This window comes from Camelus dromedarius, chromosome 2 (genome assembly GCF_036321535.1).
Source record: "Camelus dromedarius isolate mCamDro1 chromosome 2, mCamDro1.pat, whole genome shotgun sequence".
Lineage (NCBI taxonomy): Eukaryota > Metazoa > Chordata > Mammalia > Artiodactyla > Camelidae > Camelus > Camelus dromedarius.
In genome coordinates this window covers 42,574,412-42,593,857 of record NC_087437.1, presented here as the reverse complement: position 1 = coordinate 42,593,857, position 19,446 = coordinate 42,574,412, and the positions used below count along the sequence as shown (strand labels likewise).

The following is a 19,446-nucleotide window of genomic DNA, read 5'->3' as shown; positions in this document are numbered from 1 at the left end:
AAGTAAAGTGAAATTTTAATAAATCGTTTTTTTAACTTGAAGATATATTAATGTATGATTCTCTTCAATGGAAAAGTAAGAGGAAAAAAAGAGTAATTGCTGGATAGAAAACTGACCTTACAAAATTGTGTTTAGTGTTTTCTTATTCGCTTCTAGTGTCACAGATATGTTGGTAATGCCAAAACACACACACTAGTACATTTAGATAAGAGAGTGGTTTTATTTGAGGGGAAATGTAGTCCGTCAAACAGTGTTTTTTTTTTTTTTTTAACTGTATTGATTAGTTAACTCAGGAAAGACAGAAAAAAAAATCTTCAAATAAATGTGTGTATTATAACCATAATTAATATTAGAAACAGTAGTACCTCATTTGAAAAACAATTACTAATCAGTGTACTGGCCATTCAAGGAAGGGTAAAATTTACTCCATATAAAGATCTTGATGTGTTATTAGGAAGGGCTCTTTAATTTGAGGCTCTAATTGAAGGTAGCTAAAACTAATTATAGACCTGAATTGAATTCATGCAGCAAGGATGATAACAGCCAAAACTGATCACCTGTAATTTTAAGATAACTAAAGGAACCCGCCCTCTTTGAACTTTTAAAGCTGTAACAAATTAATTAAGAAATGGACTGCCAACATTTATAATGTTCATCTGAACCTACAAAAGTGTATTAAATAAATAGTGATATTAAAAAATTAACGTGTAAAACTGTCAGAGTAACCAAATAATAAAACTATGCATACTAAACATTAAAGCTATGAAAAAAAAGTCTATTAATCATGGAATTACTAAGTCAAAGCTAGCAATAGTACTTTCTAAACCTGTATGGTTGTGTGCACAGAATGCTTTCTAAAAGGCTAAGTGTTTATCCTACCATTCATAGGTATTCAAGAGTACAGTAAGTGTGGAGCTTTCAAAGTGCATATTATAGACAATTTTAGATGATTAATGCTCCTCTGAGATAAGAGGAAGCAAAGAAAATGTTAATTTAAGAAGCTGGCATAATGTTGATCCTGTCTTTCTGAAAAGCACATTCAAGATTTAAACGAAAAATACAGGGGAGTTTTCTGCACTTAAGGTCTTCTTAACCACACATCTGTGGCTTTCTTTTTTCTGGAAATACTTATATTTCTAAATATACAAAAAGAACACCAAACTAGCATCACTGACATCCCTTACTAACGTGTTAGTACAATATGCCACTACAAAACCTTGGAAAATAGGATTTCTTGGGATATTTTCATAATTTATACACCTACTAAAAAAAAAAAGCATATATGGATGTATACATGCAGACCAAATATTTAAAAATCATGTATCTTGCAAAATCTCATCGCCTTAAGTAATAGATTTTACTTTCCAACTTCCAAGCAGGGGTTAACTAGATAATAAATCCTCAAGACACCTTTTATGATGCTGTATCAACAGTGACTGCTCAATAGAAGAGTTTTGAGTGACTCAACTCTCTGCCCTTCTGCTTAAGCTGTGCAATATCTAAAGTACAGAAAGATTATCTAACAGTTCATGACGTTTGACGCCATGGTGAACCGAAATGACGTTTGTCTTTTTTTTTAGAGAACTTCCTTTTTTAGCTTTGACTGTCACATGGCTTCCTGTGGCTTCATTACTTCGCAGGCACATATGCAGCATCTGTATAGGATTATTTTAAATTGGAATATGGCAGTTTGGGGCAAAGAGTGGAATTTTTTAAACTTGCCTTTGAAATGGAACCTAGAAAGAAAAGTTGGTTATTTTGAAATTTTAGTAAAGAAAAGAATAGGAAAAGAACTTAAATGAGCTAGATCCTTTAAGAGGCAATAAAACAACACAATTTTAGTATGGTCCTCTGGTGAGCTTTTGCAAGATGCCTAGAATTATGATACATTAGCCTCAGGAGAAAATGCTCAAATGCGTTCATGTACTACATGCCATTTCCTGAGAGAATTAACTACTGCCTTCATTCTTTACAACCCAAATCTGTTTTCACAAAACATCAACACTTACTACATTAAAACCTATATGTTTTCTACAAATTTTCAAGAAGAATCTTTCCATTGTTTCAATGTTTTATATCTGCAATAATACTCGGTAATGACTGAAGCAAAGATGAGGTGGCGGTGTTCATTGTCAGAAAGATGAGTAATAAAATCATCAGCGTACAAATGATTTTTTAATTAGGTTTTAATCTGTGTATTTAGAGAAGTTATTTCTGTGTGAATTCCACACTGATAATTTTTATCTTGGTGCCACAGCTGCAGTCACTAATGGCAGATGCCATGGACACCCTTGAAGGAAGAAGAAACGATAAAGAACGTGTGTGGAATACAATTCAAAAGGTAAAACTTTCAGCTGAAGGAAAGAGAGATATTTTTCTCAAAGAAAATGTCCACTTGGGTCAAATGTGTTTAGAAGATCAAAAGAAAAGCAAGCTCTTTGGGTTGTTTTGTTGTTTTCTTTTTAAAATAAACACAGCTCTCTCCCTGGAAGTGTGGCCAAAATCAAACATGGATTTATGTAATCTGTTCCCTCAGGTCTGCTGCTTTTCTGACTGTGGTCATATAAGTTTATGGGTCTCTTGTCATGCTTATTTTCATATTCAGGTTTCATTATCTGCTTCTGCATTATTGGTTATTACAGATTTTTTTAAAGCCCTTTCATCAGTGTTTTAGTCTGCTCCCCAGCGTTTTTCCCCATATTCTGTCGCTTGAAGAATAATGGCTACATTTCAAGGAACTACAAAGAAACTAGCACATTTTGTTTGGGGTGGAGGAGTAACATACCGGTTGTTAGAAGTAGGGGAGCATCCCTTCATTGGTCACCTGAGTTTAGTAAAACACGCACTGAGATGCACCTGGGCCCAGGTACTCAGATTTGTGTGATGCCACCGGGCTCTCTGACCGTGTAGGAAGAAGTAATGTTGGGTCTCTAGTCCAGCTAAAGGTGATAAATTCTGATCAATCTACTCCCCACTCAGTCTCCTCCACTGTAAGAACCCACAAAGGGAGAACTGGTGTCAGGAGATGTGAGGAGAGCAAACCAAAGAAGCCTTCAGTTTAAGAGGTAAAGTCAGCCTTGAGGGATTCTGATGCATCTGCAGAAATGTTTGTCTTCTGTAATCAATTCAGAGGCCCTGTGATAAATGTATAGAACAGAAGTCAACTGAACTCAGCAAATATTTGTCAAATATCTACTGTGCCTGAAAGAACACTGTGTGTTAAGGATATTGTGCTGTGCTGGGCAAGACAAACACTGCCTCTGCCTATACAGACCTATATGCCATCTAGGAAAGAAGTCAGTTACTAAACAAACAGCTACTTACAAGTTCACTGAATGTTATATTTAAAAAGTGGATGTTCAAATGACCTATGGGAACAAACAGAGGAATATAATCTTGTGTGAGAGGTCAGAAAATCCATCTCTGAGAAAGTGATATTTATAAAACATTTAAAGGACAGTGGTAGTTATCCAGATGGAAAGGGAGATTTCCACACAGAGGAAAAGTTTGCACCAAGAATGCAAAGAAAGCATGGCAAATTCAAAAACTGACAAAGGAAGAAGGAACATATTTCAAAATGAAGTGCAGAGGCAGGAGAAGTCAAATCACAGAAGGATTTATAAATTATGTTAAGGATTCGGAATGTTTCAGAAAGCATTTATCTGGTAAACATTTTTGAGACGTCTGTAGGGTGGTAGTGGAAGAACAGACGGAGGGGCCACAGAAACATGGGGATTCAGCTATCAGGTGTGGCCTGATCGACAGCGGTGGGTGTAGGGATGGAGAGAAGACAGATACGAGAAATATCCAGGAAGCCGACTCTGCAGGCCATATTCACTGATTGCATATGGGAGCTTAGAGAATAGACAAAGTTAGAATGATGCCCAGACACTGGGCTTGAGCCACTAGGGCAGAAACAGGGAGTGGTCTGCTGGTGCAAAGGAAGGAAGGAAGCCCTTCAGAGAAGCAGGTTTTGCCTGAGAACATAAACTCAGATTCCAGTCAGAAGGCAAAACCATGCCAGATATTTGAAAGGGAATTTAATATAAAGAATGGGTAACTGGGTATGAAATAGGTAGCTGAAAAAGCAAAGGACAACAATAATTTATCACAAAGGAAGCAATTAAAGGAAGCAGCTATCACCCCTTAAGGTTGGGGAATCAAAGAGAAGAGGCTGCAATTACTAAAACTTACAAAATTGAAGCAGGGACCCAGCTGGGCCAAAACTCAAATCTCCTACTAGGAGGCGCTGTTTAGCTGGTGCTAGTGTCTGAGCCCAGAGGAAGGGTCATGAAGGACTGAGACCCAGACTTCTGAAGAGGGGGGCAGTAACCCACTGCTGCTGATGGGGAGAGAAGGATGGCTGTTTTAATGGAGGTAATTTGGCAACTTTTGGAAAAACTAGATTCAACTGCTACTACAGAAAAGAATATATGTTTCTGGAGCAAAGAAGCTTTGCTGAATAGATGCTCATAGGAACCCCACGCAGACAAGAAGTCTGCAACAAATAAACAGGAAGTAGCAAGTCTCTCCTTTCTCCTTTGGTTTTGCAATGTCCCTCTATCGCCCCTTATTGACAAAGAGCTGGCAAAACAGAAATGGAGTTTGCAGACTTTAAACCCCAGCATCGAAGAGCTAATTATAAAAAGGTGGGTTTGGAGTTGAGACAACAGGCTAATTACTGCAGAAAAGTATATTGAACTTAGGGTGCTGGCAAGATATCCAAGGGGAAGTACAGGAGTCTGGAGTTCTGGATAAAAGACTGAATAGAGATAGACATTTCTTAGTCATTGGAAAATTGGTGGTAACTGAAATCATTTGAATGGGTAACAAGGCTGAGAAAGAACACGGAAAAAGAATAGAAGAGAGCCTTGAGGAGGTCATTTCAAACTTAGGAGACCTCTACAAAGGGGACTAAGAAGGTATGGCAAGAGGAATTGGAGTGAGAGCCAAACCAAATTCAATGTTCATGAGAGTCAAGCTATGTAATTAAACATCTCTACTGACTATAGTGATAATTGTTTAGCACAGGGGTCAGCAAACTATAGCCCACAGGTCAAAACCAGCCAATCATCTATTGTTGTAAATCAACTTAATTGCACACAGTCATACCATTCATTTAAGTACCATCTATGTCACCTTGGCCAAGTTGAGTCGTTGCCACAAAGACCATACAGCTCACAAAACCTAAAATATTGACTATTTGACCCTACACACACAAAAAAATTTGCTGTACCTTTGTACCCTGTTTATAGCATTATCCCTCCCAGAAATATCTGCATTTGTATAGTATATATATTTACAAATCCAAGAGATAATAGAATAGTCCAGTTATGAAATTCCGAGGACTAGCAAAAAAGGTGGGAGAGTGGCATTTGTCTACATCTGCACTTGGTAGACAGCCACCAATTCCACCTCACCCTAAGCTAGTGTTTTGATGCCCACATTCATAGGTGCATGTCACCTGGGCTTTCCCACTTTGCCCTTATTGCAGTTATCTATTACTGTGTTAAAAACCGTCCCAAGCACAGTGGTTTAGAACAATGCAGTATTGTCTCACAGTTCTATGGGTTGACTCAACTCAGCTAGGCAGTTCTTGCTCAGGGTCTCTCATGCAGTTCAGTCAGATGGCTTCTGTGCTTGGGACTGGAGTCACCTGAACGCTAAAATGTACTGGACTCCAAGATGGCTCACTCATGTGGTTGACAGTTGATTCTAGTCAGCTGAGACAGTTGACTGGTGTGCCTAAATGTAGCCTCTCCGTGTGAATTAGGCTTTAAACGGCATGACAGCAGACTTTCAAGAGAAAGTATCTCAAGAAAAGGGAAGTAAACACCATTAGTCCTCTAAAACACTAGGCCCAGACCAGCATAGCAACTTCCACCATATTCTATCGGTCAAAGCAGTCACGGGCAGCCCAGAGTCACAAGGTTGGAAAAATAGATCCCACTTCTCCAAGGAGAAGTGATGTGTGCCTTTGTGGAGAGAATGCAGTGATAACATCCATCTTGAAGACAAGCTTTAGCAGAGCTGTGACCCAGGCTGGAAAACATACCTGTAAGCAAGAAGGAGTCAGGAGAACAGGCAAGTCAAGACCTCCGAGACTGGAACTCTGTGGAGCCACTCCACCCAACCACTGGGTATCCAGAAAGATTCACTGGTGAGCAGCCAGTCTTTCCAAATTAAAAGCCCTGGTAATGATCCTAGCTTTCTAAATGGAGGCTCCTGAGAGGTCTTTAGGAAGATGTGAATGGGAAGGAACAGGGTGCCAAATTTTTCCCAAGGGCTTTTAATTTGGTTAATGTGACTCTACAAAGCATGATCCTATCACTTTCAGACAATTCCGGTAGGAAGTAAGTAATTTCCTTTTACTGCTATAGAGTTAATTTGCGTGTGCAGAAAAAAAAATAATTAAAAAAAAGCTAATTGTACAAGCTACACTGTGTTCTGAGCCCACTAGACGTTGATATCAGCATCGCCACCTCTGAGATCTGTTATCTGTAATAGAAACAGCTGTTGTACCTAATGAAAACACTTGAAATTTTCATCTGAAGCAGCAGAATTATAGCAGCACCTCCTAGTTCCACGGAGTTAAAGGGTCTGTCAGAATCCCCATTACCTAACACAATTTTCAGGGCTCCACCTTGTTATAGGTCTATAAAAAGCCTATCAAGATGAAATCTGATTCATGAGTGCTGACCTCCTGTCTATATTTTGTTATCTTTGAGATTTCTCTAAGAACCCAGAAAGAGAAAGAATGAGACAATTGTAGTTTTTTCCCTAAATCACCAGAACTAAAAGTACTGTGTATTCTGTACAGAGTTTTAGGAAGGTGGCTCTTGTTTTGCTTTGGCTTTAGAGTATTTCCTCTCCAGTAATTAATTCAATAAAGATATACGTATGTTGGTTTAGCTGTGCAAATCCACATATAAGCAGATTATGTCCTCCAAAAGGGTAAAATTTTTTGTGTTGGAAAGTCCCAGGCCACAGCAGGATTCTTTAAATAAGAGCATCACACTTTTCTTGGCTTTAGTCTGTAACAAAACTTCCTGAGAAAACACACCCTTTTGAACATCCCGCAAGTTCTCTAATCACACTGCTCATTCATGTATTCAAGTGCCTGGGCAGACACTGTGCTAGACACTGGAGACACAGTCATGAAAAAGCAGCACCTTCATGACATTTGCATTCTGCTAGAGAAAAGCAGTCAGTAAACTACCTAAAGAAATATGGACTACAAGTAATAAATGCCATAGGTGGAGAAAGCAGGAAAGGAACACAGAAAGTACCAGATGACTGCAGGTGCAACAGAACAGTCATGCAGGATTCACTGAACAAAATCTGAAAGAAATGCAAAACTATGCAAATATCTGGTGAGAAGCATTCCAAGTAAATGAGACAGCAAATGCAAAACCCTGAGATTGGAGAGTGCCTGGCACGTACAAGGGTTTGCAAGGAGGGCAAAGGGACTGGAGTAGAAGGAATAAGAGCAGTAGGAGATGAAGTGAGAGAGGAGAGGATATAATGCTTGTTCAACAGAAAAATAAAAATGCTCTAAGCTGCTGCGTTGATAACAGATTTAAGGGGGGCAAGGGCAGAATCAAGGAGACGACTTAGGAGGTTATTGCAATGATACAGGAGAGTAATGATGGTTGCTTGAACCTTGAACCCAGATATCAGCAAAGGATGTAAGAAGTGGTGAGATCCTCTTCTATTCATAAGAAGAACAAGGCTTATTTACAGGAAGGCTAGTACAGAAAAAGCACCATGAGCTGGCAATTCAGAGGCCTGGGTCTGTCACAAGTTAGCTCAGAAGCCCCTTCTTTTCTCTGGGCCTCCGTTTTTCTCATCTGTTAAATGAAGAAATTGAACTAGAAGATTCAAAATCCCCTCCCAGCTCTGAATAAATGGATCTTTTGAAAGCCAGACCACCATAATGAAAGAATAAGAGTTATTGTTTACTGAGCTCTTAATATGGGCCAACACTCCTATTCACTTTGCATATATCCACTCACTAATCCTCACATAGGGTAAAAAGTATAATTTATTAAACAGAGAAGTGTAGTAGTTATCCTGAAGCCACACAGCCAGTAAGTGGTGGAACCAGGAACTGATTTGGCCTTAGAGCCTACTCTCTTTCTTGTGCAACTAGACAAAGTCTGACTGCCCAGCATTGTTTTACATGTGGCTGAGCATTCAGGAGAGACGCCAAATGGGGAATTACAGTGACCTCCAACCAAAGTGGAATTTGTCCAGCAACTAGCCCAGTTTGTCTATCTTCAATTCTCAAAGTAAAGTTCTTTCAATCTGAGCCAATCTCTAAGGAATTTTTGGTTTAGTCTACCTTTGTAATCCACCCTTATAGGATCCTCCTCCTCTGTTCCATAGTTTTCCATCTATAACCAGAAAGAATACAGAGCCTAAATCTGCAAACCATTGACCACGAACTCAGCTCCCACTGATGGTACCTTGGGCAAGACACAACCTTCTGAGAAATACAGTATGTTCACACCTTTACCATCTTCAGAGTCTATGATTTTGTGTTACTTAGCATTGAATCCTAAGGCCCACTAAAGCGCTATGAGCTAGGCCTGAAGACAAATAGGAAAAGGAATCTTCAAAAAAAAAAAAAAAAAAAAAAAGGAGGCTTTAAAAAAAAATGTGCCAACTGTTAAGTTGGAACATTCTTATTTCTTCTCACCAAAGACTCAGTTTACAGGAACATTTAAGCAACACTGTCTACAACTCAGAAGACAAACTTATGGGTTCTTCATTTACAAAGTCTAAATTTCACACTGCAGAGATCAAAATTTAATCTGGTATGATAAAGTATTGTCTTCTGATATGCCTCTGGATCTCTGGTTTGAGACTAAATAAGGAGAAATGAAGCTTTGTTACTTTAAAGGTAATGAGTGAAACACTTTAGCATATAATCAAGATCCTATGAATTTTCATGAGAAGAAATGCTACCTTAAAATTTCATCAAATATTAAAATATAACACAGTACATCATAATCCTTAATGAATCCAACTAATGAAGTTTAGGTGGGTATCTTTAAACCATCATATGAATTTATTCAAAATTATTTAGCTTTTTGTGCTCCTTTTTATCTCGAAATCTTAACTTACAAATCATACTTGTCATCATACAGAAATGACATTCATTGATATACTAATTTGGTCTTTTAAGATAAAAATGAGAATTGTACATCACTTAGCAACTCTGTTCTGTTCAAGGCTGTTGATGTAGGCAGAGCAAACAGGGGAGGGTATAAATTCGGGGGCCTGGCAGGGGCCATTGGTTGAAGAGGAGAGGGAAGAGTAAACTGGAACATTTTACTTTCCACATCAACTTTCCAACCTGAGTCCTTCCAGGGACTCTGTGGAGAGAGATCACACATGTGGCACTGTCATTCACTGGCCAGTCATTTGGGCTGACTAATGGGGCTGGGGCATGCAGTTGTGCCACTCTGAAAGTCCTGCTGTCTTTTCAACGATTCAGCAACTGTACCACTCATTTGCAAAGCAATCAGGCTTTTCCTGTGTGTCTTGTTCTTTAAGGAGTCTTCATAGATTTATTGCAATTTGATTGTGAATCTTCTCCGCTTCTGGTTCTGGACTTCCTCATTAGCATATTCCCAGATTCCTTTACAGTGTGCGCTCCAAGCACCGCTAAGCAGTTCTGTCCACAGCGTAATGCAGATCATGTACAGAAACCTAAGCGCTCTTGTTGCTGACCGTGCTGAGGAGGGATGGGGGCAAGGCCCAAGGGGCTGAAGAGGCCAGGTGCCTGGGATGAATCATTACGGTTCCCAGGATGAATGAGTCTGCCAGAAGGTGTCTAAGCCAGCAATTGTAGTGGGGGAGCCTCCACCGAAGCCCTGGCAGAACCTCCTGATTGTGGGCAGAGGCTGAGCCCCGGGGTAGCCAGACCTGGAGGGAGGACCTCATCCTCAGACACACAGCAAAGCCATGTTTAGTCCGACATGTGGAGAAAACGGAAAGCCTTGGTTCTGGCCATCTCTCCCGCCCACAACACAGCACTCCACATAGATGGTGAATTTCAGTCATCACTTAAACCAAACAACATCTTTCTCCTCTGACTGAAAGGAAAAAGTATATGGGTAATTTGTTAAACATTTTCAACAGGTGCATTTTCTAATCACTGACTTTCTACCTGTATTTGGCCTTTCTTCCAAAACTGGAAATACCTCTTTTATATACTTTGTTGGCAGAAAGTATTCCAAAACATTGATGATTTGGCCGGAAATTTCTGCAGCAGAAGCATTTCTGTGCAGATTTCAGATCTAGCATGGCCCTCATCTAGGGAGCATGAATCCAGGAGCTTTGCCTTTTTAGCCAGGAGCTTATCAAGAGGTAGACAAAGCTAGTGAGCCATTTATTAGGTGCTCACGTACCTAATAAAATACCACGATGTCCAACAATTGATCAAAGTATGTTAGTCTGTTTGAAGCTTGCTTTTAAATAACTATCACAATGGAAACAAGCTACAGAAAAATTTATTTCTGGTAAATAATTAAGTTAATAATGTGATGGAAAAATTTTAAATATGATGACTACAAATATCATCAATGATGACTATTTATCACTAAGTATATGCCAAGCCCTTCAAGAAGTTATTGCATTTAATGACTGCAACATCCTAGGAGAAAGACATCATCATCTTTACTTTGAAAGATGAGGAAAAAGAGCTTTGTAGAATTAACAAGGAAACCACCCCAAGTCTGTAGTGACAACATTTGGTTTTGAATCAGATTTGTTTGGGTCAAAGGCTCTGTTCCTAGTCATTAGTTAGAATATTTAAGCTAAACCAAATACAGCTACTGAAAGTCAGTGACACAACGAACATTGCCTGACCCAAGCTCAGATCCTATAGGACAACCAACAAGACAACCTTTAAGTCTGTTTCTCAGCAGTGAGTGGGACAGGAGCATCAGGGGCTATCGCAGGCATCTGTCCATCTCTAGATCACAGCTCAGAGGCCAGGCTGGCGACTCACCCAGACTGCTTTGAAGCAGCTTCCTAACCAAATCTGAACCCTGGCACCCACCCTCCCCTGGGTCATGCCCTCTTAATGTCCTTCCTCACCATTCCTCCCTTTACAGATGTACTGTGTATAGCTTGCTTTGATAGCTCACCATCTTCCTTCTTCCTGCAACATCAGAACTTTAAGAAAACAGCTTGGAAGTCAGGTCATTCCTGTAGTGTATTTATGGTTGCTCTAAGGGTCATTCTCTGGTCTATTACCTGAATAAGTGCTCTGAAATGCACCAGGATCTCAATGAAAACACAATTTCAGAAACACTTATTACTATAACCCCTCCATGTCTTACATCCCAGCACAGAGACCTTGCGGCTGGGACTGGACAGCATACTGTTACTCCTTCACTTCCTGGGAGCCCTCCCTGCCTGTCCCACTAGTGAGCAAACACAGGGAGTTGACTACAACATAAATTGGAAATGCTCATCTTACGCCAAACCTATTAGTGTTTTGATCTCTGTAAAAGACTTTCAAAATGCATCTTTCAGAAGTTCAGTGGAATATTCTCATGCAAGGGAGGGGAGCATATATCTCAATTTCATTTTGAAATGAAGAGTGAGTTCGCTGTTCACTCTAAAAGTTACTCCCTTTAAATTACCTAAGTATCTCTTCTGCTTGGCAGCCCAGCATTTTACTGCATGTATTATATACATTAAGTTTTGCAATTCTTTATAATTTTGGAGAATAACAAAATAACAGCTTATACCACTTGGTAGCTAAATGAACCATAGGACATCTTCCATTCTGTTTTGAAAGTGGGATTAATACAGAGTTCAGAGCAGCTGACTTGTAGCTCATTTAATCATTTATAGTGTACTCATTATACCTTTCATCTTTTGGAGAAGGGCAAAAATAAAAGTGCCTTTCCATGCAGCCCCAAAGGAAGGTATGGGTTGTTTGTCATTCTGATTATGACTTTCTTAAAATAGTGCATGTGGAGGAGGGAACAAGACTGTAATCTAAAACACACACAAATGCCATGAACACCAGCACGCCCATATCTCTTAGCCTCATTGAAACTGTGTGTAAAACGAATGTGCACTCTGCTGAAATGGCTTTATGCTAGAGAAGAGGTTTTGGAGAAGAACATGAAGTGGCTGGTGAAAAGATGAATACGGACCTACGCTAGAGCTCCTAACCTAGAGACAGCATGGAGTTAGGCTTCTTTCTTACTGAATTGAAAGGAATTACCTTCCTGATCTCTTATGGAGAGAAGACCCCCTTCAGCTTCACAGTGATTCACTTCATCATATTGGTGATTTTTAGACGCAACTGGGAAAACTGATTCAAGAAATAAAAGTACATGAATATATATATATGTTCATATATAACTGAAAAATTGTGCTCTACACTGGAATTTGACACAACATTGTAAAATGATTATAAATCGATAAAAAATGTTTAAAAAATTTAAAAATTAAAAAAAAAGAAATAAAAGTACATTTTCCCGGGGGGAGGGTATAGCTCAGAGGTAGAGCACATGCTTAACATGCACGAGGTCCTGGTTCAATCCCCAGTGCCTCCGTTAAAAAATAAATAAATAACCCTAATTACCTCCTTTTGACAAAAATCAAAAGTACATCTCCCTGAGGAACAGAAGTCAGAAATCATTTATTAAAAGCCATGATACAGGGCTTCTACTTCCAGGAATCTGGAGAGTCTCAGCAAACAAAATAGAAGACACAAGAAGAACCAAATAGAAATTTTGGAATCGCAAAGTGCAAATAACCAAAATTTAATACTCAATTGAGGGGCTCAACAGCAGAATGACAGGCAAAGAGGAAAGAATCAATGAAATGAAGTTAAGACAACAGAAATGATCCAACTGAAACAACAGAAAAATAGACTGAAAAAAAAAAAAAAAGAACAGATCCTCAAGGACCTGTGAGACTATGACAACAGATCTAGCATTCATGTAATCAGAGTCCCAGGATAGGAGAAAATGGGCAGAAATGAAAAAGTACCCAAAGAAATAACAGCTGAAAACTTCCTTAATTTGGCAAAACACATAAAACTATAGATTTAGGAATCTGAGTGAACCCCAAATAGAATAAATTCAAATTCACACCACGATGCAGCACAGTCAGACTTTAAAAACTAAAGACAAAGAAAAATCTTGAAAGCAGCTAAAAAGAGAAATGATTCACTAACTATAAGGGAAAAGCAATTTGAATGACAGCGGATTTTTTCATTAAAAAATATTGAGGCCAAAAGAAAGTGGCATATTTTTCAAGTACTGACAGAAAAGAACTGTCAACACAGAATGCTATTCCCAGTGAAAATATCTTTCAGGAATGCAGGAGAAATCAAGACATTCTTAGATGAAGCAAAACTAAGAATTTGTCATCAGCCAACTCACCCTAAAAAATGGCTGAAGAAAGTTCTCTAAATAGAAAAGAAACAATAAAAACTCTGAAATATCAAGAAAATTGAAAGAACACAGCAAGCAAAAATATGAGTGAAAACAGACTGTCTTCATTATGTTTGATGGTAGAAGCAAAAATATTAACATCCTATCATATGATCCTAAATGTATGTGGATCTATGGTTCTCAGTTCCACATATAAGAAGCTTGAAAATCACCACTCCATTCTAACAACATGTAAAAAGCTGAACAGACTAAAATGATCTATAACTCTCTTGAATCTGTAAGAGAGTGAAGGAAAGAAGACAAACCACTGCTCCCAAGACTAGAGAGATGTGGCTTTCCAAAGCAGAGACTCATGAGTGGAAACTGTGATGGGAACCAATCCTGAGGCTGGAAAAGCTGAATTATAATTGACAGATTGCTGGATGCTCTGTGCAGGTAACACTGAGTATTAAAAACTCTAGGGGGACCCAGTCATAGAGGAAGTCACAATATTATGAGATTTACCTCCGTGAGCTCAACGAGGTTCCCATAATAAATACAGGAGGAAAATCCCCTTGGGCCTCTGGAAGGAGAAGGGTGAAAAGAATCATTCTGAAATATGTCAGAGCACTCTGTTCTTCTCAGCAAGGCCTGCCCTCAGAAGAAACTAGTTAAACAGAGCCTCACCTATGGAGTATTATCAGGGCCTAACTGTCCTGGGGAAGGAAAATACCCAATTCCAGCCCACACTACCCATCCTGTCCCACCTAAGAGGAGACAAAAAAACTGAGGAACACTTGTGAAGTTCACAGTCCAGAGGCACAGGCTCAATAAAAGACTGAAACCTAATCATATTACTATAGAATTCTTCCCCTCCCCTCACAAATCACCACCACAGTACTAAAGGCCTATTTACAGCAGTTCCTTTTACCCAGTACAGCATGTCCGGCTAGCGAGAAAAAATTACAAGGCATACCAAAAAGCAAAAAATACAATTTGAAGAGACAAAGCAAGCATCCAAACTAGATATGGCAGAGATGTTGGAAGTATCAGACTGAGAATTTAACACAACTATGATTAATATGCTAAGGATTCTAATGGATAAAGTAAACAGCATGCAAGACAAGATGGACAATAATAATAGTAACAGCATATTCAATTATGTATGCTTATGTATATAATAGCAATAGTATATTCAATTACGTATGATTATATATATATCTTATATGTGTACGTGTGTGTGTATATATATACACACACACATATATACAAATGCTTATGTTTGCTTCTAAATAAATAAAATGAATGACAGCAATGATATTAGGGATAGGAGAAATTAATTAGGATAATTTTATTATTAAAAGGTACACACACTACCTGTGTAGTGATATAGTGTTGTTTGAAAGTAGACTTGGACACCTACACATCTACAATCAATCAATCTTCAACAAAGCAGGCAAGAATATACAATAGAGGAAAGATAGCCTCTTCAGCAACTGGTGTTGGGAAAGCTGGACAGCTGTATGCAAATCAATGAAGTCAGAAAAATCCCTCACACCATACACAAAAATAAATTCAAAATGGCTTAAAGACAAAAACATAAGACAAGACAACATAAACCTCCTAGAAGAAAACATAGGCAAAATATTCTCTGGCATGAATCTCAGCAGTGTTCTCCTAGGGCTATCTATTGAGGCAATAGAAATAAAAGCAAAAATAAATAAGTGGGACCTAATTAAGCTTATAAGTTTATCTAAAAGATGCCCAAGGGAAAGGCCCTGGGAGGGACTGTTGATCACAAGGACTACTGGCAGAAGTCATATCAGGATTTACATTTGCTTGTGACTCCACAGGTTGTTATAAAAGGCAAGTGCTTGCATGAAGAGTTAGTATCAGTTTAAGGCCCCTTGCAGGGCATTTGGATGCAACAAGATGGATTCTATGACAGAAGTACCATGGAGTAGCTTAACTAAACTCTCAGCGAAAACAAAAATAGAAACAAAGAACAAAGGCAACAAATAGAAAATGGTAATGAATATGGTAGATATTAATTCAATAATGTCAATAAATACTTTGAATGCCAATCATATAAATGCACCAATCAAAAAATCAGGTTGTCAGAGTGGATCAAAAAATATGTCCCAACTATATGCTGTCTACAATAAACCCACTTTAAGTATACAAACATATATATATTAAAAGTAAATGGATGGAGAAAAATATACCATGCTAGCACTAATCAAAAGAAAGTGGAAGCAGCTATGTTAAATCCAGACAGAGCAGACTTCAAAGTAAGAAACATAATATTAGAGATCAAGAAGGGCATTACATAATGATAAAGGTGTCAGTTCTCCAAGAAGACTTTTTTTTTTAATGTGTGTGTACCTAACAATAAAACTTCAAACTTCATGAGGCCAAAACTGATAGGACTGCAAGGACAAACAGATGAATCCACTATCATAGTTAAGAGACTTCAATACCACTCTATCACAAATGAAAAGATCCACCAGGCAGAAAACCAGTAAGGACATAGTTGAACCCAATAACACCATTAATCAACTAGATATAATGGATCTCTACATACTATCTTATTGAACAAAGCAAAATACACGTATTTCTTAAAACCATGAAAAACACTAATCTGAGCCACATTCTGGGCCATATTCTGAGCCATAAAACATACCCTAACAAATTTAAAATAACAGATACCATACAATGTCTGCTCTCAGACTACAATGGAATTAAGCTAGAGATTGATTACAGAAAGATAACTAGAAAATCTTAGAATATGTGCAGATTAATAACACACTTCTAAATCACACATGGATCAAAGAAGAAATCTCAAAAATATTACAATATGTTGAACTAACTGAAAATAAAAACACAACTTCTCAAACTTTGTGGGATGCAGTGAAAGTAGTGCTCAGAGGGAAATTTACAGTATGGACTGCACATATTGGGGAGGAAGAAAGATCTAGAATCAATGATCTAAGTTTCACCTTAGGAAACTAGAAAAATAGGAGCAAATAAATCCAAAGTAAGCAGAAGGAAATAAAATGTGTTACAGCAGAAATCAATGAAAGTGAAAATAGAAAATCAATAGAGAAAATCAACCAAACCAAAAGATGATTCTTTGAAAAGATCAATAAAATTGAAAGGTTTCTAGCCATCTAACCAAGGGGAAAAAAAGAGGACACAAATTACTAACATTAGAAATGAAAGAAAGGACATCACTATAGATCCCATGGAAATTAAAAGGATAATAAAGAAATACTCTGAACAGTTTTATGCCCACAATATGATAACCCATCTGAAATGGTCCAATTCCTTGAAAGACACAATCTGCCAAAACTCAGAAAAGAATAAATAGACCTATATTTATTAAAGAAATTGAATCAATAATTAATAACTTTAAGACAATTATAAATGAAAGAGGATAAAGAGATACTAAATTTTTCAATTGAACTTAAAACAATGACACCAGTAACCTGAAATATATATACATATAGACATATATATACAGTATATATATAAATATATGTAATATATCCTAGAACAAAATAAACAATACAAAAAGATCCACTAAAAATACTCTAAATATATTAAAATGGAATTATAAAAAATGTTCAAGTACATATAGGAAGGTAAGGGAAAAAAAGAGAGAAGCAAAAACCAAAGGAAAAAAGAAAGCAAAAAAAAAAAAAGATAATCTAAGTCCTAACATACCAATAATTATCATAAACATAAATAGTCTAAATACACCAATTTAAAGACAGAGATTGGCACAACATGAATTTAAAATTATGATTCAACCATATACTGTCTACAAATTCACTTCAAATATAGTGACATAGGTGGGCTAAAAGTCCAAGGGTGGAAAAAGATATAGCACACAAATATTAATATAAGGAAGGCAGTAGTGGTTGTATTAATATCAGACAAAGTGGACTTCAAAGAAAAGAAAGTGACCAGAGGCAGAGAGGACATTACAGAGAGAAACATTATATAATGATAAAAGGATTAGTCTACCAAGAAAACATAGCAATCCTAAATGTGTATGCACCAGACAACAAGGCTGCAAAATACATGAAACAAAAACTGATAGGACTAAAAGGAAAAATAGACATTTCCACAATTATAGTTGGCTATTTCACCCTCTATCTTTCAACAATTGATAGAACAACTAAGCAGAAAAATCAGCAAGGATATAGAACTCAACAACACCATCAACCAATGGGATCTAACCAACATTTACAGAACAATCCATCCCCTAGAAGCAGAATACATATTCTTTTCAAGTGCCCATAGAACACATACAAAAACAGACCATATCCTGGGCCATAAATAGATCTCAACAAATGTTTAAAAACTGAAATCTTAAATATTTTCAACTGCAATAGAATCAAACTGGAAATCAATAATAGAAAAATAACAAGGAATTTTCTAAATACTTGAAGAGTCCATGGATCAAAAAAAGAAGTGTAAAGGAAACTGAAAAAAACATACATTGAACTGAATGAAAGTGAAAATAGAAAATATCAAAATTTGTGGGATACAGATAAAGCAGCAGTGAAAAAGAACTTTATAACACTAAGTGTGTACATTATAAAAGAGGAAATAATTGAAGCCCTGACTCAAAAACCTAGGGGAAAAAAGAGCACAATAAACTCAAAACAAGCATACAGAAGGAAATAACAAAGATTAGAAATCAATGAAGTAGAAAACAGAAAAATAGAGAAAATAAATGAAACAGCTGATTTTTTGAACAGGTTAATAAAATTTACAAACCTCTAGCAAGACTAATGAAGAAAAAAAGAGAGAAGACACAAACCATCTATATTAGGAATAAAACAGGATATCACTATAGACCCTGCAGATGTCAAAATGATAAGGAACTACGATGATGAACTCCACACACATAAATTTAACAATGTAGATGAAATGTGTCAATTTCTCAAGAAACACAAAGTACCATAACTCACTCAACATGAAATAATTTGAATCATTCTGTAACTATTAAAGGAATTTAATTCATAATTTTAAACTCCCCCAAAAGAAGTCTCCAAGCCAATGTGGTTTGACACCAATTCTATACAATCTCTTTCAAAAAACATTAAGAGGAGGAAGCCCTCTCCAATTCATGTTATGAAGTTGGTATTACCTGATACAAAACAGACAGAAACAGTACCCAAAAAAACCCTCTGCAAACTCCCTTATGAATACAGAGGCAAAAATCTTTAAAATGTTAGCAAATTGAACTCAGCAATATGTAAAAAGAATTACATGCCATAACCAAGTTGGGTTCATGCCAGGGATGCAAGCAAGACTGCTTGAATATTTAAAATTCAATGTAATCTACCATATCAACAAAATGGTATAATGCAATTCCTATTAAAATCTCAGCAAGAATTTTCATAAATAAAGACAAGGCTACTTTAAAATTTATATGGAATGCCATAGTAAATGGAATAGCTAAAACACCGTAGAAAGAGAGTGAACTGAAAGCAATCAGTCTACCTGATTTCAAGACTTTTTATATAGCTACAGTAACCCAGACTTTGTGGTACTGGTGGACGTGGGTGACAGAAACATAGGTCAATGAAATGAAATTAAAAACCTAGAAGTAAACTCACAAAAATACGCTTAATTGATTTTTTTATAAAGGTGCAAATGCAATTCAATAAAGGAAAGACAGCCTTTTCAACAAATGGTGCAAGAGTATTTGGACACCCATAGGTAAAAACAAACCAAAACAAACAAACAAACAAGACACTTGACATAGAAATTGACTAACTTTTAGAAAAAAATAGAAGAAAATCTTTGGGATCTTAGTCTATACAAAGTTCTTTTCTTAGACTTGACACCAAAAGTCTGATCCATAAAAGTCTAATTGATAAGTTAGACATCATCAAAATTAAAAAGTTTCACTCTGTGATGAGCAAAATTGAAATCAGAAAAACCCTGTTAAAAAGGATGAAATAACAAGCTACAGAGTGAGAGAAAACATTTTCAAACCATATGTCCAACAAAAGAT

The 19,446-nt window shown here is 37.2% G+C and overlaps 1 protein-coding gene across 1 annotated transcript in view; it reads left to right on the top strand.

Annotated features, from left to right (window-relative positions):
* Window positions 1-19,446, top strand: part of SPATA16 (spermatogenesis associated 16) — a 181,081-nt gene that overhangs the window by 151,746 nt on the left and 9,889 nt on the right. Inside the window, exon 9 of the mRNA XM_010976277.2 lies at window positions 2,258-2,341. Coding sequence (XP_010974579.2) covers window positions 2,258-2,341 — 84 coding nt within the window. The remainder of the gene's footprint in view (window positions 1-2,257; window positions 2,342-19,446) is intronic.